At 46.1% G+C, this 21,634-nt stretch overlaps 1 protein-coding gene across 1 annotated transcript in view; it reads left to right on the top strand.

Annotated features, from left to right (window-relative positions):
* The window catches only part of CATSPER4 (cation channel sperm associated 4), an 81,260-nt gene that overhangs the window by 35,584 nt on the left and 24,042 nt on the right, over window positions 1-21,634 (top strand). Inside the window, exons 2-4 of the mRNA XM_060258107.1 lie at window positions 12,693-12,779; window positions 15,602-15,745; window positions 18,904-19,005. Of these exons, the coding sequence (XP_060114090.1) occupies window positions 15,641-15,745; window positions 18,904-19,005 (207 nt within the window). The 5' untranslated portion in view covers window positions 12,693-12,779; window positions 15,602-15,640. The remainder of the gene's footprint in view (window positions 1-12,692; window positions 12,780-15,601; window positions 15,746-18,903; window positions 19,006-21,634) is intronic.

Raw genomic sequence — 21,634 nt, 5'->3', positions numbered from 1 at the left:
CATCCAGTCCAACACTCTGTATCACACAGTGGCCAATAATTTTTATATATATATATATATATATATATATATATATATATATATATATATATATATATATATATATATATATATATATATATATATATATATATGTGTGTGTGTGTATGTATGTATATATATGTGTATGTATGTATATATATGTATGTATATGTATATACACACACCCACACACTATGGCTAATAGCCACTGATGGACCTCTGCTCCATATTTTTATCTAAACCCCTCTTGAAGCTGGCTATGCCTGTAGCCGCCGCCACCTCCTGTGGCAGTGAATTCCACATGTTAATCACCCTTTGGGTGAAGAAGTACGTTCTTTTATCCGTTTTAACCCGACTGCTCAGCAATTTCATCGAATGCCCACGAGTTCTTGTATTGGGAGAAAAGGACTTCTTTCTCTACTTTCTCCATCCCATGCATTATCTTGTAAACCTCTATCATGTCACCCCGCAGTCGACGTTTCTCCAAGCTAAAGAGCCCCAAGCGTTTTAACCTTTCTTCATAGGGAAAGTGTTCCAGCCCTTTAATCATTCTAGTTGCCCTTTTCTGCACCCTTTCCAATGCTATAATATCCTTTTTGAGGTGTGGTGACCAGAACTGCACACAGTATTCCAAATGAGACCGCACCATCGATTTATACAGGGGCATTCTGAACATCCAGGGGGAAAAAGTTTCCTGCATACTGAGCATTCCAGTTTGCTCTCCATTTCATTTCTAACAAGCTTTCTGGCACCTTGTATAGCCATTAGCTAAGCAAATGACAGCCACTGGAAATACAGCTTGTCTTGAATTGTGAACACTCAAGAATGCACATGGGGTGCTGGGGTGGAGGTGGAGGAGATACTCCCAAAGACTGGATTCTAGATACAGTTCAGATAGTGAGGGGCTTCCATTCTGATGGTGAGAATGTCTGGCAGAAGGGCCGTAGCTCTGTTCATTGCTCCTTATTGAAGCTGTCTTCTACTCAGTACAGTCTTGAGTCTATCAAGGTCAGTATTTCCTACTCTGACTGGCAACAGCTCTCCTAGGTCTCAGAGGCATTGCACACTAACTACTACCTAATCCTTTTATTTGGAGATTCCGGGAATTGAACCTGGGACCTCTGGCATGCAAAGGAGATGTTCTGCTACTGAGCTGCAGCCTCAGCACTAAATGGAAAAGACCGGGTTCCTGTGCAGCCCAACATCACCACATAGGCTGTAGTCTCCATTCTGACTTCAAGCATCAGCTTTCTGGTGCTCATCATGGAGTCCCAGGGACCACGCATGGCATCTCAGAACCCATCAAGCCATGGCTTGTCTCTTCTTTCTGGACGGTTTGGTACTCTGTGGGTAGCCTGAGTCTGCCTCCAGATATACTGGATGCCTGAATTGGACTGCACCTGTGGCTTTTGGCGCTTAGACTCTCATCCAACCTCCTGAAGAACTGGCTAGTGTGGGATTTTGACTTTGGCCCTTTATGCACATAATTCCCCTTGCTTTCACTGTGCATCACCATCGGGTCCCCCCCCCTTCTGTATTCCTCCGCACACTCCAATTGTATTTCATTTTTCTTTCTGCATCCCCCCACTTCAGTTCTAAGCCCACTTTCAGTCTAATGTTTCCCTGGCTTTCCTCAAACGACTTTTGTGACAATTCTTCCCCTTGGTTTGCTTCCAAGTTGAAGGCAATTTAAAAGCATACACATTCCCTCAGATTTTCCCTCCCTCCTCCCCTCGGAAGCCAGTTGGTCTCTCCTTATTGGTCAGTTTTGTGCTTTTGTGATTTTGACTTTGGCCCTTTATGCACATCATTCCCCTTGCTTTCACTGTGCATCACCATCGGGCTCCCTCCCCCTTCTGTATTCCTCCGCACACTCCAATTGTGTTTTATTTTTCTTTCTGCATCCCCCCACTTCAGTTCTTAGCCCACTTTCAGTCTACTGTTTCCCTGGCTTTCCTCAAACGACTTTTGTGACAATTCTTCCCCTTGGTTTGCTTCCAAGTTGAAGGCAATTTAAAAGCATACACATTCCCTCAGATTTCTCCTCCCTCCTCCCCTCGGAAGCCAGTTGGTCTCTCCTTATTGGTCAGTTTTGTGCTTGGAGTGCCTTTTGAAATAGGAAATTTTGTCTGACTTGTTAGCAGGAATGGCCAGTGTGCTCAGCTGATTTGAATGCAGAGTATTAACTGCAAGGTTGTTGGTATGATTCCCCATTTGGGCAAGTTCATTTTTAAAGGGGAAATATGGTTTTCTTTTAAATTGACTCTGCCCACAACCATTTCAAATGCAAGGATGATGCTGTGGAACCTGTTCTGGGGCTGCAGCAGCCTTTTTAAAAAAAATATGGTCCATCTCAACATCTGCCCCCTCTTGGCCTGTCATCTCATTGTAATAACATGGGATGGGGCTCAGGTGTGAAGCATTGATGTCTCCACCACCCCCCCCCCTTGTGAACCTCTTCCACCAAGCTGCCACATAGCTGCCTGCCCACTGCCTCTCTGGCCAAGTGGTTGGCGTCTTGTCTCCTGGGGGCATGCGTCTTTTAAAACTTTTAACTATACACACGCACACCACCTCTCGCCAAATTTTTAAAGCATCCCAGGTTAGCTAAACTACACTCCTAACACTAAACATATGGCCTAGGACCTGCCTACCTCAGGGACCGTCTCTCCCCCCCATGTTCCCCAGAGAGCGCTGAGATCGAGTTCTCAAAACCTGCTTGCAATCCCCGGGCCAAAGGAGGCCCAACTTAAGTCGACCAAAGACAGGGCCTTTTCAATCACAGCCCCTTGCTGGTGGAACCAGCTACCGGAAGAGGTGAGGGTCCTGCGGGACCTTGGGCAGTTCCACAGGGCCTGTAAGACAGTCCTCTTCCGGTTGGCATACAAGAAGATGAAGAAGAAGATATTGGATTTATATCCCGCCCTCCACTCCAAAGAGTTTCAGAACGGCTCACAATCTCCTTTATCTTCCTCCCCCACAACAGACATCCTGTGAGGTGGGTGGGGCTGGAGAGGGCTCTCCCAGCAGCTGCCCTTTCAAGGACAACCTCTGCCAGAGCTATGGCTGACCCAAGGCCATTCCAGCAGGTGCAAGTGGAGGAGTGGGGAATCAAACCCGGTTCTCCCAGATAAGAGTCCGCACACTTAACCACTACACCAAACTGGCTCAAGTACCAATACAACTGATCGATACTTGAAAATTTCAAATAGAAGACTGTAGTATGGTACTTTGGTAAATGGCTTTGTTTTACTGTTTTACTGTTTTTACTGGTTTATTGTTTAAATGTTGTAAATTGATGTATTTTAAAACTTAATCCTATGTTAGAACTTTTGTGTTGTGAGCCGCCCTGAGCTGCTTTGGTAAGAACGGCGGGATATAAACTAAATAAAATGAAAAAAAAATAAACTCTCCTTTTTAAAAAAAAAATCAGAATTTTATAGATGGAAACTGACCAACGGTGGCGTTTGTATACTAGTAAGGGGGGGACCACTAATGGTGACCTCATAGAAAATTCAGCTCAAAGAATCTCCTAATCCAAAAGACATTCCCAGTGTGAAATTGACTAATCAGGAGAGACCAACCCCACAACACTGTCCAGATTTTCTCTTTGGCATGCAGAATATATAGTCCTTGATTCCCAATAGAAAACAAGAGGAGGGAAAAAGTGCAGAGTGCAGGCAAAGCATTTGAAGTAAATCCCAACTGACTCAACTTCACTGAAAATCAGAAATAAGCTGTGCATGCGTGGCTTTTGTTCTCTCACCCTGGGCATCACTGCCTCAGCTCTGAGTACCCTGACCAGGAGAAAAATTGGGCATCATGTTAGCAAACATGTCTTGCTCTGTTTCAAAACCACCTAGAACAAGTTTGGGTTCACAGTGACCCTGAGATGATCTATATGAGGAAGGGACCAATGCATGTTTTTATATGTCTGGCTGGGATCCGGTGGGCTCCCCCTAGAGAAGTCACAGAATGGCCAAAAAGTTGTTTCCAGCCTCGTTCTTGGTCTCTTACCTCCCCTTTGTGGTAAATATGTGGAAATGCAGATCAAGCAAAGAAATCATTGTTAAAAATTCTTTTTTTTTTTTTTACTGTTAAGTCACAGCTGACTTGCACTGACCCAAGGGGGTTTTCAAGGCCTGAGATATTCAGAGGCGGTTTGCCGTTGCCTGCCTTTTTGTGCAGCCCTGATATTTCTTGGTTGTCTCCCATCGAAATGTTAACCAGAGCTGACTCTGCTTAGCTTCTGAGATTCAATGAGATTGGGTTAGCCTAGATATTTGGTGTAGTGGTTAAGTGTGTGGACTCTTATCTGGGAGAACCGGGTTTGATTCCCCACTCCTCCACTTGCACCTGCTAGCATGGGCTTGGGTCAGCCATAGCTCTGGCAGAGGTTGTCCTTGAAAGGGCAGCTGCTGTGAGAGCCCTCTCCAGCCCCACCCACCTCACAGGGTGACTGTTGTGGGGGGAGGAAGGTAAAGGAGATTGTGAGCCGCTCTGAGACTCTTCAGAGTGGAGGGCGGGATATAAATCCAATATCTTCATCTACCTCACAGAGTGTCTGTTGTGGGGGAGGAAGGGAAGGGAGATTGTGAGCCGCTCTGAGACTCTTCGGAGTGGAGGGCGGGATATAAATCCAATATCTTCATCTACCTCACAGGGTGACTGTTGTGGGGGAGGAAGGGAAAGGAGATTGTGAGCTGCTCTGAGACTCTTCAGAGTGGAGGGCGGGATATAAATCCAATATCTTCATCTACCTCACAGGGTGTCTGTTGTGGGGGAGGAAGGGAAAGGAGATTGTGAGCCGCTCTGAGACTCTTCGGAGTGGAGGGCGGGATATAAATCCAATATCTCCATCTACCTCACAGGGTGTCTGTTGTGGGGGAGGAAGGGAAAGGAGATTGTGAGCCGCTCTGAGACTCTTCGGAGTGGAGGGCGGGATATAAATCCAATATCTTCTTCTTCTTCGAGGAAAAAGCATACTTGAAAAAATTATTTTCAATTCCTTCAACAAGGAGGGTTAGCTAATCTAACTCCTCAACCACAAAATTCAGGTGCTTAGAAAGGCCTTGCCAGAGCTCAGCTCATGCCTTGTCGAAGGCAGTGTTTAAAGAAGATGGTTAAAATCAGTCCCAAATTCGATGATGATGGTGGCTGCAGCAAGAATTCTTTGCCATTCCGTGTTTGTTCAAGTAAGCTGTCTTTAGCAACATTAATGTCTGTCAGTGTATTTAGATTGTCACTGTTTTTGTGCATGCTCTGGGGGTTTTTTGGGGGGTGGGGGGACCTTGATGAAAATCCTTTCAGTGGGCACTGCATTCATTTGATGCTGTATCAAAGATACCTGGTGCTGGGACTACAAATGGAAAAATTTCCGAAACAAGATAGAACGATAATTTGGTACATGCTTTCAGCTGCACGGACATTATATGAGCAGATGTGGAAGCAAGACAAAATACCAGAAAAGTGGGACTGGACTGTAAAAGTCATGCATCGGAGTGAAATGGACAAGCTTACAAGAATCTTAAAAGAATATGATCTTAAAAGAATCTTAAAAGAATAAAAGAAGTTTAAAAATGAGTGGGGAAAATTTCAAAAATATGTTGAAAAACGATGGACAGGTTAAAGGACATTTGGTGATTTTTGACAACAGTTGAACGTCAGGGGAATACAAATGGACTACAGTTAAAAAATGAGACAATGTGAATATATCTTTTTTTCAACTTATTTTGATAAGGATTATAGTTAAAAAATGAGACTATGGGAATATATTATCTCTTCAATTTTATTTTTATGATAAGGACTAAAGGATCGTGATGAAGATGAGTTATAATTATAGTATATGGTTTTTCCCCGTTATTTTTATTATATTTTGGATATAAGACTTTTATGAAGATCCTTAATTTGATAAAATTACTTTTTTTTAGTATTTTAACTAAAATGCACCGTCGGAGGTTACGAAAAGGGAGGGGGGAGGGAGGAGAAAAATGTAATGTATTGGTACTAAGTTTTTAATGATAGATAAATATTACTACAATATATTGCAGAATAATAAAAATTGTGTTTTTTTAAAAATATATACCTAGTGCTGAGCTTATGTTTAATCATCAGTGACTCTTGAACACATTCACCATTAGATTCATGGTATCCCTCCCTCCAAGTACTAAAACTATAGCTGAACATATGTATGTCTCTGTATTAAGACAAAGGAACAGGAAGGAGGGCCCAAAATGGTGATGTTTCCACACTAGTGACAAAGACAACATTTTGTTAGTCTCTTCCAGAACACCCAGTAACTCAACAAATAAGGCAAAAACAAAAACCCCAACAATCTGAAAAAAGAACAGAAAAGTCTTAGGGTAAAAATGCTGAACTTAAGCCCACCACCCCTCAATCATGGTATTTCAATACCATTATATTGATGGTATTTCAACACCAATTAGAAAGTTCTGCTCCATTTTAAATGCTGAAGAAGAAGAAGAGCAGCAGCAGCAGCTCAGGAAGACTTACATGGTTCTCCCTTCCTCCATTATATCTACATAACTACCAGCGAGGTAGATTCGGCTGTGCAAGAGATTAACTGACCCCAAAATCACCCAATGAGTTTTATAGCTAAGTAGAGATACACTCTAACCAATATACTACCTTGACTTAAAAGTAAGATGTCCTCTGCCAATGTCAGGTTCTACCCTAGAGGGAGACTCCACGAGGAGAATACAACCCCGCTGTGGTCCTCAATACACCTCAGACACCTAGCCCTCCAGGATCTTCAGAAGAAAATGCCCTTGGTATCTCTGTCACAGCTGATTCACAGACAAGAGCCAGAGGTTCTGGCAGATCAGCTCCTATCCAAGAACTGGAGTCTGATGGATCAGTACCGCAGCCCCTCAAGTTCCACCACAGTCTCCTCAAAGAGTGAAAAAGATGAAGAGGCAGGACTGAAAACAGCACCAGGAGGAGTCTATGCTTGGCAGCTTGGGCCTCTCTCTCCTCTAGTTGTACATTGGAGGAAGATGTCTCTTCTGAGTCTTGGCTGGATCAGGGCCTTAACTCTCCCTACACGAAAGGGTAGAAAATGGTTCCCTTTATAACTCCTCAGTTGAGTTTCACGTGCTGCTGGTTCAAGAGCTCTCCAACCCAGATCGTGATAAGTCCCGGGCAACTCCTTGCAGCTACCTATCTTGACTTGATTGTGGAAGCCCTCCAGCAACCCTGTGGTTTCACCCCCACTGAGTCAGGTAGAGGATGGGATAGCCAAACACCCTGATTAGTTTGAAAACTGGGACATTTCTTGCATCTACAGGCTATATACACACACCTCAGAAGTCTGGAGCAGTAGCAAGCCAAGTCATTTATGGAAGGGAACATGGCCCTGTAAAATCAGCCTTCGAATTGGGGGGGGGGGGGGGGAGCATCACAGCGGCAACCAGGAATGTGAGTCTGAAAATTGAATGAAGAAGTTCTCTCCTTTGATGCTTTTCAATAATCCTCTCATGTGGGGTTTTGTCTGGCTATGGCAATCAGGGTAGTATTCTGTTTGCAAGTTAATCTGGGATTTGTGGATAATATCATCTATTGATAGATATGTGCGCCTTGTTTGCTTACAAGGTTATCAAAACAATTGAGATACTTCCACAACTGAGAGAAATGTGGAATTTAGCACACTGATACTCAAGGACACGCTGTTACTAGAAAAGTCTTAAAAGTTGGATGGATGCTTCTTGTTAACTTAGACTGCCTGTGACAGGGGTATTTAAATGTCTGGCCCACAGGCCAGAACCGACCTGCCCAGGGCTTTAATCAGGCCCATGGGGCTCTTTTCTCCCCCCCATCCTCCTTCCCAGTACTCACCCTTGAAGCTCTTCCCTTTTCTTTCTGCCTTGTCTTTGCCAGCTGCAGCAAGAAGCAAAGCTGCAAGGAAAACATGGAATGGGGTTTCCATTAAGGTCTTTCTGCCCAGATAGATAGACCCTAGAGAACTGAATAGAAAATCTATTCCACATTTTCCTTGCAACTTTGTCTGTGCTGCAGTGCGTTTCAATGGACTGGAGATCAATTTCACTTTCAGTGTTCCTATAGCCAGCTAAAGCTCATGCTTCCTGCAAATAAAGGGTTGATGCCTTGAGCCAGCTTGTCTCTGCTGAATGAACCTGAGAACGGGTACCCAATGAGTACTCTAACCTGGGAACCCACAGCCAAAGTAGGATATTACACTGGAGAGCCATTGCCAATCTGAGTAGACCCCTTGGTGGGGAGAGAAGCTTGCAATGCCATTTCATTGTTTTCCCAGGCTCAGAGCACTTTATATTTGTGCTTTTTCTTGATGTTTTATTTTTAAAATTGCATTGCCAAATCCCACTATTCCCCTACCTTTTCATTTTAAACAAAAGGCTGCAAGAGTTTTAAGCATGTTTGTGTTTTAAGTTTTAAAAAATAATAGCTTTCATTGTGTTTGTCTGTGTCCTTTATAAAGCTTATAAAGGGGAGGGACGGTGGCTCAGTGGTAGAGCATCTGCTTGGTAAGCAGACGGTCCCAGGTTCAATCCCTGGCATCTCCAAAAAGGGTCCAGGCAAAGAGGCATGGAAAACCTCAGCTTGAGACCCTGGAGAGCCGCTGCCAGTCTGAGAAGACAATACTGACTTTGATGGACCAAGGGTCTGATTCAGTATATAGCAGCTTCATATGTTCATATATGTTCTTTGCTACCTCACATTACATTTTATGACACGCACGACTCAGCCCCACAAAGTCCCATTTGTGCCAGATCCAGCCCTCCTAACTGATGAGTTTGACACCCCTGATCTATGATATCCCGCTTTAAGTAGTGGCCAGTGCTGTAGCAATGTGCAACCCAAGCTATCCAAGACAACAGGCTGCTTGCTCACTTCCCTTGAGCCGTTATGGAAACGATCTAGAGAAGGTGGTGGCTTCTGTGATGTCATGGTTGCAGGATTCTATGAGATTTAGAATGGTGGTGTCATAATGCAGGAAGGAATGATGGTTTAGTAGGTGGTGGACTCCACACGTTGGTGCAATGGCCATGCCGCGCGTAAACTCTTTGGTGAGAACACGGGTTGGTTGCGGAGGACTGTGGGAAGGTTTGGGGAGGGAATTCTCTTTGGGGAACGTCAGGCCACCCTCTCTACCTCCCAGAATGGTAGACGTGTCACTACTGGAACCTTCCTTCTGCATCCCACCTCTAGAGCCCTGTTCACGACAAATTACATTGAATGCTCGTACAACATGGGGTGCCACCATTCGCAATGTACAATTGATGTGTGTGTGTGTGATGTTCTGAGTAATGTAACACAGTACAGCTGACTTTATGACTAAAATTACATGTTTATCCAGTTACTTGCACTTAGTTTCATTAATAAAGCGAATGAGCATTCAATTTTTCCCTTACAAACAGACATGCACATGCTTATGGAGAGTGTATGTCTATTCACTGTAACATATAAACAAGGCTTAAGTCTCAAGTCATTTGGACACAGCATCAAGGAAGATAGAGATTGGTAGCTTTCTCAGACTGAATGTTTCTTTATACCCTCCTGGTTGCTCTTTCAACCTGCAGGAAAGGAGAAAGGAAATGAAACAGAGACAGATCCTTCCCCCCACCCCCCTTTTTGCCTTTCCAGGGTTAATAGCGCAGGAAGGAGGATGGTATCGATTGGTGACATCACGCAGGGGTGTCGGGCTTTCTGCCGAGAGCAGTTGTAAACGTTATGGAAAATACTGGAAGAAATCTTGTCACAGCTCTCCCAGTGTCTAGGCCTTGATTAACCAGGGATAGGGTTCAGAATCTTGGGTCTATCTCTCTCACAGATGGTGTTTCTGAAACATGTTTGGCCCTCATTACCAAGAAGGCCTTCTGTTTGGTTTTAAAATCTATGGCTCTAAGGAGAAGTATGACATTTGCTAGGTAGCTGCCTGTAATGGTCCCCTCCTCATTGTAAAGCCCACAGATCTCATACAGATGGGGAAAGTCAACATGGTGTAATGGCTAGAATGTCAGATAAGGGGTTGCAAGGTCCCTCCGGCAACTGGCAGGGGATGGAGGTGGATAGAGATATCGAGAGGGAGGCTTAGCCGACAACTGGAGAGCCAGTTTGGTGTAGTGGTTAAGTGTGCGGACTCTTATCTGGGAGAACCGGGTTTGATTCCCCACTCCTCCACTTGCACCTGCTAGCATGGCCTTGGGTCAGCCATAGCTCTGGCAGAGGTTGTCCTTGAAATGGCAGCTGCTGTGAGAGCCCTTTCCAGCCCCACCCAACTCACAGAGTGTCTGTTGTGGGGGAGGAAGGTAAAGGAGATTGTTAGCCGCTCTGAGACTCTTCGGAGTGGAGGGTGGGATATAAATCCAATATCTTCAACATGACCTGGAAATGATATAATCATGCCGTGACATTGGGGTGACTCTCTGGTATTTGGGCAAAAACTCTATGGTAAATTTGGTTTCAACCATAGAGTTTTTGTCCAAATACCAGAGTGTCACCCTGATGTTACTGAAGCGGTGATGTCACTTTCGGGTGGCATTGGCAGTGATGTAGATACGTCACTGCAACATTGGCTGGGTTTTCTCTTTCTGAGTAAGCTCCCCCCCAGCGGGAACCCTTGTGTCAGAACTGAATCAGGTTCACAGGCGCTCTCTGCCATGAAAGCTGCCAGTGCCAGGGAAATTGCTGGAGATTTGGAGGTAGTACCTGGGATGGGAGGAGTTTGGGGAAGGAAGGGAGCTCAGCTGGGTTTTCTTCAGGAAACTTGAAATCTGTCATCTGGAAAACAGGCATAATGGGAGGATCTTGACCCCACACCCTTGGAGGCTGGCAACCATAGCAGATATGGAGAAGGATTTTCATATGTGGGGTGCCACCATCAAAAATGCCCTGTAACCATTTACTGTGTTTGAGAGAGTGGGAGCCTGAGGGATGGCTCTATAATGATGCCATCTGAGGTGGTCATCTTGGGCAGCAGATTTTAGAGCAGGGCGCTGCACTCCGCTGCCAGCTGCTCGCAGAGGTCTTTATAAGCAGCAGAGTAAGCCATCCAAGTTTTCAAACTCCAAAACATTTCTGCTCTTTGTTCAGCCTCTCTGAATGGGAATCGCCTTAAATAACATGCTTGTTGCATGTGTTTGAAAGGCAGTTGGCACAGCCAAGAGGAAAGGAGATTTATCACCTCTGGATTCTGGGTGGCTGCAGCAAATATCAGGAATGAGGAAAAGCAACAGTTACAATGTCAAGAAAGAGATGCATAGATCAGGGGCGGCCAAATTTGCTTAACGTAAGTGCCTCAGAGAATAAATGTCAGATGTTCGAGAGCTGCGAAGGATGGATGGATTTCAGAGTGGGGTGCTGCAATCTGCTGCTGACTTGGTGAAGTGATTTAAAGAGACAAATGCCTTCCCCAAGCTGGTTTATGGGGTGGTGGGGGCTTTGAGAGCCACACAATATGTGTGAAAGAGCTTCATGTGGCTCCTGAGCCACCGTTTGGCTACCCCTCACATAGATACATAGCATGTCAGAAAAAAGGTACTCCGTAGTTGTAAATATGGCTTAATTTGAATGTATATTCAGCATAAACTTTGATAGTTTCAGGAACAGAATCACATTTTGAGCCTCGAGGTTATCTTCTGTTGTTGTTTTTTTAAAGCAGAAGTAACATTCACTGGGCACTACTCCCCCCCCCCCCCCAATATCAACATCTAAAGGCTTTTCCACAAGGCAGCGCTTCACTGTGCAAGCCATATTGTGGCTACAGCTGCTGTGGAGCCCGTGGAGTGCTCCAGGGGTCACCTCTGAAACAGAGACGCCACACGTTGGTGCAATGGCCACGCAGCGCGCATACTCTTTGGTGAGAACACGGGTTGGTTGCAGAGGACTGTGGGAAGGCTTTGGGGAGGGAATTCCTCCCCTTCTCTTTGGGAATTCCTCTCTACCTCCCAGAATGGTAGACGTGTCACTACTGACCCTAACCCTAACCCTGATGCAGAACCAGTAGAAATCAACTGCAAAGACATCACTCGCATCCACGTATGTTCTTCTGATGCCCGTTTCCCTGTGTTTTCTTTTTCAAGGATCTCACCTCCCCCCTGGTAATTCACATAACCATATATTGGAATGTCAATGACCAAATTTAAAGAGACTTCAAAAAGCCACCCTGGGGTGGTCGTGGGGAGGGGCCTCCATAGGTACTGGGAAAATCCAGCCTTTCCCATCCATGTGGATGCCACCCAGGGCTTTTTTTCCTGGAAAAAGAGGTGCCAGAACTCAGGAGGGAAATGCAGGAGAAACACATGGCTGCCCATCATGAACTTTTAAACATTTTTTTGAGAATTTTGTTTCCACAAAGAGGTTCTGGAACTCTGTTTTGCCACATTCCCCTCACCTGGTGCCACCCAACCTTTGCTGAGATCTTTCCTGAAACATTGCAGAAAAGCAGATTCGGGGGGGGGGGAGCACTTCTCAGCAGCATTGATCCTGAGTGGGGTGGGGGAGAGACCCTTGTGGAAAAGCTCTCACTGTGTGTTTTGGGAACTGGGTAGCCTAAGCACAGGGGCCCAAATAGTAGGAAGTGGGACCTACAGGAAGCAGAAAGAGCAGTTTTGAATGCTAGGATGTCTCCCCAGGTACCTAAACCATACACATGTCTTTCTTACATCTCCCAGACACCTGACCTGCCACAGACTGGAGGACGGCCTAACCCTGATGCAGAGCCAGTAGAGATCAACTGCAAAGACATCACTCGCATCCAGGTATGTTCTTCTGATGCCCGTTTTCCATGGTTTGGTCATCCCTGGACTAAATGACCTGTATGGCCCCTTCCAACTCTGTGATTCTATGATGGAGAGTAATTATCATGACATATAATAGCTGCACACTCCAGACAAAAACATATCCTCTTTGTTACCTTGGTCTCCTGACCCATCAAGACATCCCCTCCCCCCAGATTCTTGAAGAGAATTAGCAACTCTAGCAGCAATCATGAATACATCTCACTTCACCTAGACTAAAATCCTATTCAGGGGAAAGAGAGACGAAAGAGGCATGAGTCTACCTTGCAGGTACCTCAGCAACAGGGGTAACCGCTGAGGGCCCTGGCCTTGAAGGACCCAACACTCTGCAGCTGCCTGATCTCTTCTGCTTCTGTTAGGTCTCTACCATTTTTGTCCTTTATCACGGCCATCTTTGCACGAAACACTCCCTTGATTTCTCCAATTTTCTTGACTAGATCTCTTGTCCTTCCCATTCTATTATTTTCCTCTATTGCTTTGCATTGTTCCTTCGGGAAGGCCTCCTTATCTCTCCTTGCTGTTCTCTGGAAATCTGCATTCAGTTGGGTGAACCTTTCCTTTTCATCTTTGCCTTTTGCTTTCCTTCTTTCCTCAGCTATTTGTAATGCCTCATCAGACAGCCACTTTACTTTCTGGCATTTCTTTTTCTTTGGGATGGTGCTGATTGCTGCCTTCTGCACAATGTCACGAACCTCCGTCTGTAGTTCTTCAGGCACTCTGTCTATCAACTCTTTTTCCTTAAACCTATTCTTCACCTCCACTGTATATTCATAAAGGATGTGATCAAGGTCAAACCTAAATGACCTAATGGTTTCCCCAGTTTACTTCAGTTTAAGCCTGAATTTTGCGATGACTAGCTCACGATCTGAGCTGCAGTCAGCTCCAGGTCTTGTTTTAGCTGACTGTAAGGAGCTTCTCCATCTTTGACTTCTCCATCTTTGATTTCTGTGTTGCCCATCAGGTGATGTCCACGTGTAGAGTTGCCTTTTAGGTTGTTGGTAGAGGGTGTTCGCTATGACCAGCTTCTTCTCTTGACAAAACTCTATTAGCCTTTGCCCGGCTTCATTTTGTTCTCCAAGGTCAAACTTGTCAGTTGTTCCGGTTACCTTTTGACTTCCTACTTTGGCATTCCAGTCCCCTAAGATGAGGAGGACATCTTTTTCTGGTGTTAATTCTAAAAGGTGTTGTAGATCTTCATAGAACTGGTCCACTTCAGCCTCTTCTACATCAGTGGTTGGGTCATAGACTTGGATTACTGTGATACGGAATGGTTTGCCTTAGATATGGACTGAGATCATTCTGTCATTTTTGAGATTGTATCCCATTACTGCCTTCCTCACACTCTTGTTAACTATAAAGGCCACACCATTTCTTCTACGGGACTCTTGGCCACAATAATAGATGTAGTGATCCTCTGAGTTAAATTCACCCATTCCCATCCATTTTAGTTCAGTGATTCCCAAGATGTTGATGTTCAGTCTTGCCATCTCTTGTTTGACCACATCTAGCTTACCTTGATTCATAGATCTTACATTCCACGTTCCGATGCAGTATTGTTCTTTGCAGCATCAGATTGTTCTTTCACCATCAGACACATCCACAGCTGAGCGTCCTTTCAGTTTTGGCCCAGCCGTTTCACTCTTTCTGTGGTTACTTGAACGCTCTTCCCCAGTAGCATATTGGGCACCTTATGACCTGAGGGGCTCACCTTCCAGCACCATATCTTTTAGCCTTTTTTTTCTGTTCCTGGGGTTTTCTTGGCAAGGATACTGGAGTGGTTTGCCATTTCCTTCTCCAGTGGATCACTCCAGTGGATCTGGGTTCTCAGCTGTGCCGTGTCCATCTTGGGTGGCCCTGCATGGCATAGCCCACAGCCTCATTGAACCACGCAAGCCCTCTTGCCACGACAAGGCAGCACCTTTCCACATTTAATTTAAACCCATTACTGTGAGTTCTATCCTTTGCTGCCAACAGAAACAACTCCCTGCCCTCCTCCAAATGGCAGCCTTTCCTCATAGGGCTTGGTCTCCAGGCCTCTGATCATCCTAATTGCTCTCCTCTGCACCTGTAGTGGAGTGCTGAAGTTTTGATTCAGTCCCAAAAACAGTCAGGGAATTCATGGCAGAGAAGTCCAGTTGGATGATACAGAGTTAAATTGTTCTTAATTGTTTCAAAGTCATGTTGTTTTCTTTCCCCCCCCCCCTTTGAGCAACAATGAGCTGATATCGGAATGGATGCGACATAATAAATGCGCTAGCTAAAGCAACAACCAAATTCAAAGCAGCTCACTCAGAGAAGTGGGTGAAGCCACAAGTTGAATAATGCCTCATATGTGACACAATGTCAGGGTTAACGTGTGCTGGGCTGGAATCCGGAAGCACTGGGCTTGAACTCCCACTCTATTCAGCAGGTGGCTCTCGGCCAGTCACCCCCTCTCTAAACCTAACAGATTTAACAGGATTGTTGTGCGAGTACAATGGAAAAGGGAGAAACATGTATGCTGCCCTGAGCTCCTTAGAGGAAAGCTGAAGTAAAAAACGGGCTAGCTAGATACGGTGCAGAAATTAAACTTGTGAACACATGTGCCCATTTTACAGATGAAAGAATAGCAAGTCTGAGGGAGGGCTTGCCCAATCAGTTCACTGAATCCACCGCAGAGCACCCAAGCGCAACCAAACTCAAAGCCAACTAGCTTGTGAAAAGGAGGTGGCCGTACGGTTGTTTTTCGCGCGGTTCGCTCTCCACCCCTTCAATAGCTCCGCCATTTATGTTTCTTCTCGTAGGATAACTGGGATGTGGAAGAGTTCGTCTCACACACGTGCATGGGGATATTCCTCCACCATCCAGCCTATAAGCTGCTTTTGGCGGGATTCATCATCACCAACGCGATCAACATTGCCCTGCGGACGGAGCCAACGTTAGAAGAGGTGGGTTTGCTGTTCCATTCTGAGGCAGTGCCGGGGACATGTTTGCTTCTAATGGGGTTGCAGCAGGGTTGCCAGCTAGTGGCTGGCACCAGGAAGGAGACCAGGAAGGAGACTGCATTTCCTGCCTTTGTGAACTGAATCCTGTCTACCCAAGAAGTTCAGGGACTTAACTCAGTCGTGATGTCACCATTGCCCTCCTACCCACTGGCTGAGGGGTACTGATGTTGCAGTCTTGCCTAGTGACCGTAGACTTACCCTCCTGCCTGCAAAACATGTGCTCTGCCTCTGATCCTTACCCCTGCTTCTCCCTTCCAAACTGTCCCTATCAGCTTGCTTTTCTCCCCCCCATGAGTTCCCAGATCTGTATTTAGGAGAAGCAAATTGACTCAATTGATTGATCAGGCCCATAGCTAGGAATTTGGGGGGGTGGACACAGAGAGGGGGCGTGATGTCGCTGACTGACTTCCCAACAATAAAATAAAAAATAGCCACCTGCAGCCATGCGCACTCACGCCAATAAAGTCCAGCCGCCTCTCCACCACTTTTGCCCCCACGCAACTCCACCCAAAAGGCCAGCTTGTCTGGGAGTGCGCAACCAGGGCAGCGAGCAAGCTGAGTGGGCAGGTGAGGAGCAGGCAGACAAGGAGTCGTGCCATATGATCACGTGCGACTCCTTTGCGCTGCAAAGAGGCCTGCTCGCCTGGTCCACCCACTCCTTGCCCACCTGCTCAGCTGGCCGATGCCTGCTATGCCAAGCCCTCTTCCCTATGCAGCAAGCCAAGTGAGAAAGCCCAGGGAAAAGAGGGTGAAGCACGGGGGGGGGGGGGAAATGCTTACGGACTCTTGTATCAGTCTGCATGATGATTAAAATGCTGACCCGTGACATCAGCCCTCTGCATATGTTTGGAATAATTTCATGAACCCTATCCATGGTATGGTGGGAAATATCTCTAACAGAAGCAAATGAAACGATCGCATATATCAGGATACAGCTTTCCCCTTCTCTAGGACCCTGTTTGGAGTTTCATACCTATTTGCTGCTCCCATAAATGTTCATGAACATTCTTGTTACTGTCATTGCTTATATCTGTGTGTATGTATGTGTGCACACATACGTTTTATTCATCTCTTCTGAGATATATATCACCCTGTGACTCCTTAGACTTTCACTTCCATTCCCCACCTTTTTCATTTCTCTGAGCAACCTGCCTCTTCCTTTCCTCGACACATTTCCTGCTCCAGTGCCCAATCGTCTTACTGCCGAGCACCTTTGCTTGTATTTTCCCTGACATTATACAAGAAGGAGATCACGTCATCCACTTTGAAAGAACTGAAGTCATTTCTACGGTCTCACATTATCATACCCGCCTGAACAGAGAAGCTATTGAGATTTACAAACACCAGCACAATTTTAACAGAAAGGAAGAAGGCATTTCCATCCACCAATCTTGGTATCCAGCTCTGCAAAACACCCTACAGACTATAAATTGCAGAAAGTCTCAGAACAACCAGCACATTCCCCAGAACAATCAGCACAGTCAACAACCATCTTCCTTATCTTCACACCCCTTCCAACCCTCCTAGCAATTAACACAGAACAATGGTCACATTCAACAGCCAGTTTCCTTATCACTACCCTTCCAGGAAGCCCTACCAAACCATGGGCACATCCACAAACCAATTGCCCTTTCACCACACCCCCTCCAGCCTAGAAATAGCAGCTCTCCAGCAGCCCTGGCCCCACTCAATGCACAGCAGCCAAGAAGGTCAGAGCGCCTGCTCCAGCTGCAACGCCACTGAGGATGTTCTCTGCAACTGAGAACGAAACGTCTGGAAGAAAAACTTTCTCCAGTAGAACACGGCACTTGAGCCCGAAAGAATCTACAAACCCTAATTATACAAGTAGCACACAATCCTGATAGTTTAGAGGCAAACATCTCCCCGATTTTTCACTTCCCTCTTAGAAGTGAGATTGTTTGTCGACATGCCATTGCAAGCACATTCACCCTGGGAATGTTCATGAACATCCTTCAGCCCTGCACTAGGCTTGCGATGTCCTACCTTTTGCACCAGCGGGAGGATTTGGGGGGTGTTTCTGGAGGGAATGGGAACGTCATGCAATGTCCCCAATACAGTGATGTCACATGGAAGTGGGAGGATGTTGTGCAGTGACATTCTGCTTTGGGGGCAAAACTCTATGACAATATGGCCCTCAAACCATAGAGTTTTGTCCAAAAAAGCCAAGCGTTGCCACCAATGTCCCTGACAGGATAACATCACTTATGCATGACATCATCGCGTCGATGACGACACCGCATGATGTTGCTGTGTGTGGGTGGGGTTTCACAAAAAGCAGGGGATCCCCCACTCCAGCCTGTGGAATGGAACTCTACTGTGCATATGCGTGAGAGTGGTGGCGATGGGTTACAGGATTATCTTACAAAGTGGATGTATACACACCCCTTTGTAAGATAACCTCCCTTTGTAAGAAGAACAGACTAGATAACCTCCCCCTTTGGAGAGGTTATCTAGTCTGTTCTTCTCTCTTGGAGAGCCAGTTTGGTGTAGTGGTTAAGTGTGCGGACTCTTATCTGGGAGAACCGGGTTTGATTCCCCACTCCTCCACTTGCACCTGCTAGCATGGCCTTGGGTCAGCCATAGCTCCGGCAGAGGTTGTGCTTGAAAGGGCAGCTGCTGTGAGAGCCCTCTCCAGCCCCACCCACCTCACAGGGTGTCTGTTGTGGGGGGGGGGGAAGGAAAAGGAGATTGTGAGCCGCTCTGAGACTCTTCGGAGTGGAGGGCAGGGTATAAATCCAATATCTTCATCTACCGCACAGGGTGTTTGTTGTGGGGGAGGAAGATAAAGGAGATTGTGAGCCGCTCTGAGACACTTCGGAATGGAGGGCGGGATATAAATCCAATATCTTCATCTACCGCACAGGGTGTCTGTTGTGGGGGAGGAAGATAAAGGAGATTGTGAGCCGCTCTGAGACTCTTCGGAGTGGAGGGCGGGATATAAATCCAATATCTTCATCTACCTCACAGGGTGTCTGTTGTGGGGGAGGAAGGTAAAGGAGATTGTGAGCCGCTCTGAGACACTTCGGAGTGGAGGGCGGGATATAAATCCAATATCATCCTCTTCTTCTTTTCTATTGTAGAAATACTTCGGATTCTTCTCTGCCATAGATACAATTGTCCTGGCTTTCCTTATCTGTGAGGTATTTCTCAACTGGTACTATGGATTCTCATTGTACTGGAAGGTGAGAACCGGACAGCTGCTTTGAAGCACAGAGCAATGGATGAATCATCTGTAAAGACAACATTCTTTATAATGCATCTCTGTTTGGGGCAAGAGTTTAGACCCATGTCCAGCTACACTTCTTCCAGATCCGGATACGTTACAATTTTGCAGGCAAAAAGTAATTTACTTTTCCAGGTGGTTTCCTCCCACATTCACCCTGAGAATGTTCCTGAGCGTCCTTTAGCCCAGTGGCCCCCAACTTTTTTGGCACCAGGGACCAGTTTTGTGGAAGTCAATTTTTCCATGGAGTGGTGGGGATGGGGATGCTACAGTTTTTGCTGCTCCAGGCTGCCCCCACGGCCACACCCCATCCCTGCTCCCCCATGGGGGTCTTTAAATGAGGAGTAGGCAAAGACATCTGAAATGTCTTCCTGTGACAGATGGTCAGTCTCCCCAAATTGTTCAAGAAACTTAACAGGCTCTGCTCTCATTGCTACTGGTTTGGTCCTAATTTGCTTAAAACATCATCACTGGTTAGAAGGTGGCACTTCACAATTGTGCCTGAGACACTGTGTTGGTACTGTGTTGGAGAGCCAGTATGGTGTAGTGGTTAAGTGTGCAGACTCTTATCTGGGAGAACCGGGTTTGATTCCCCACTCCTCCGCTTGCACCTGCTGGAATGGCCTTGGGTCAGCCATAGTTATCACAGAGTTTGTCCTTGAAAGGGCAGCTGCTGTGAGAGCCCTCTCAGCCCCACCCATCTCACAGGGTGTCTGTTGTGGGGGGGGGGGGGTAAAGGAGATTGTGAGCCGCTCTGAGACTCTTCGGAGTGGAGGGCGGGATATAAATCCAATATCTTCTTCTTCTTCTACATGCCTGTTCACCTCCTCCCAGCTGTTGTCCACAGGATCCAGCATTTCATGGTTGCTTATATCCCCAAAATCTTGGTAGTCTCTAGGGTAGCAGATGCAGATGAAGCAGATATTGGATTTATATCCCGCCCTCCACTCCGAAGAGTCTCAGAGCGGCCTACAATCTCCTTTCCCTTCCTCCCCCACAACAGACACCCTGTGAGGTAGATGAAGATATTGGATTTATATCCCGCCCTCCACTCCGAAGAGTCTCAGAGCGGCCTACAATCTCCTTTCCCTTCCTCCCCCACAACAGACACCCTGTGAGGTAGATGAAGATATTGGATTTATATCCCGCCCTCCACTCCGAAGAGTCTCAGAGCGGCTCACAATCTCCTTTACCTTCCTCCCCCACAACAGGCACCCTGTGAGGTGGGTGGGGCTGAGAGGGCTCCCACAGCAGCTGCCCTTTCAAGGACAACCTCTGCCAGAGCTATGGCTGACCCAAGGCCATGCCAGCAGGTGCAAGTGGAGGAGTGGGGACTCAAACCCGGTTCTCCCAGATAAGAGTCCGCACACTTCACCACTACACCAAACTGGCTCTCCAGTGCAGGTGAATTCAAATCCAGCTGTCTTTTCCAACAAATAGCACCACATATTTCTTGTCCAAGCTTGGTGAGAAGTTGATGTAAAGGAATGAAATGTCATTTTCCTTCAGTTCCGAATTTTACCCACAGCTCATCTATACCTTTACTAAAGAAGGTAGACGTGTACCGAAGCGGTAGCACCACCGCATCTGTATCATTCATAGTTTCACTGCACACTTTGGCACTGTGCTCAGTTGTGCGGTTTGCACGGGGAGCTATGCAACCGTCAGCCTGCTTGGTATTGATTTGTGGTCCTAAGAGTGGGTGGATGGGGGGGGGAGCTGGAGGAAAGGGGGGGGGAGACAAAAAAACAACCACCACCACCATACAGAGGGTCAAACAGGCCATAGTTTTGTTGGTTATAACCACTGAGGTATTGTTGGGTTTTCTGTTGCAATTTCACTTCCTGTTGCCATGAGTTGATTAAATGAATGTATATGCATGCTGATGCTTAGCCAGTGAGAGACAGAGCCAGTGAGAATGTGCGCACGTATTTCCCGCTCAGGCTGGGTGTCATTATGTATAGGGACCTTTGAAGCAAAGCCCTAATTGGCTAATCCATATATTTGGGAGGTGGTCTGGGGGAAACCCATTTGGTCAGTTTTTATTGCCCTTTGTGTAAAGCCCTCAGATCTCCAGGCAGTTAGAGTTTTTTTATTTATTTATTTATGATTTGTATCCCGCCCTCCCCACAAGTGGCTCAGGGCGGCTCGCAACAATTAATCAAACACAAAATTAAACAGGTATTCAAATATATAGGCATTAAAAACATTTAAAGCCTTAAGACCATTAAACATTACAGCATATATATGTAACAGGAGTCTGGCAAAGCTACATTTAGTTACTCATCAGTTAGGTGTAGGCTAGCCGGAAGAGGGTTGTCTTACAGGCTCCATAGAGTCTCCATAGAGTCGAGATGTAGCTTGGAAGCTCGTAAGGATACTGAGTCCTTATTTGTTTTCTAGTAATCCCAGTCTACCCTTTCCTCGTAGTAAAAGTAAACGACTTTTATTCTTAAGCTAAAACATCTGCCTGGCTTGTTTATCTTTGTGGTTCTCTCCACACAACTCTGCTAAAGTATCTCTAAACCCCAACTAGGGTTGCCAAGTCCAATTCAAGAAATATCTGGGGACTTTGGGGGTGGGGCCAG

The sequence above is a fragment of the Heteronotia binoei genome, chromosome 17 (genome assembly GCF_032191835.1).
Source record: "Heteronotia binoei isolate CCM8104 ecotype False Entrance Well chromosome 17, APGP_CSIRO_Hbin_v1, whole genome shotgun sequence".
In the NCBI taxonomy this organism is placed as follows: Eukaryota; Metazoa; Chordata; class Lepidosauria; order Squamata; family Gekkonidae; genus Heteronotia; species Heteronotia binoei.
This window is presented reverse-complemented; position numbering and strand designations above follow the sequence as displayed.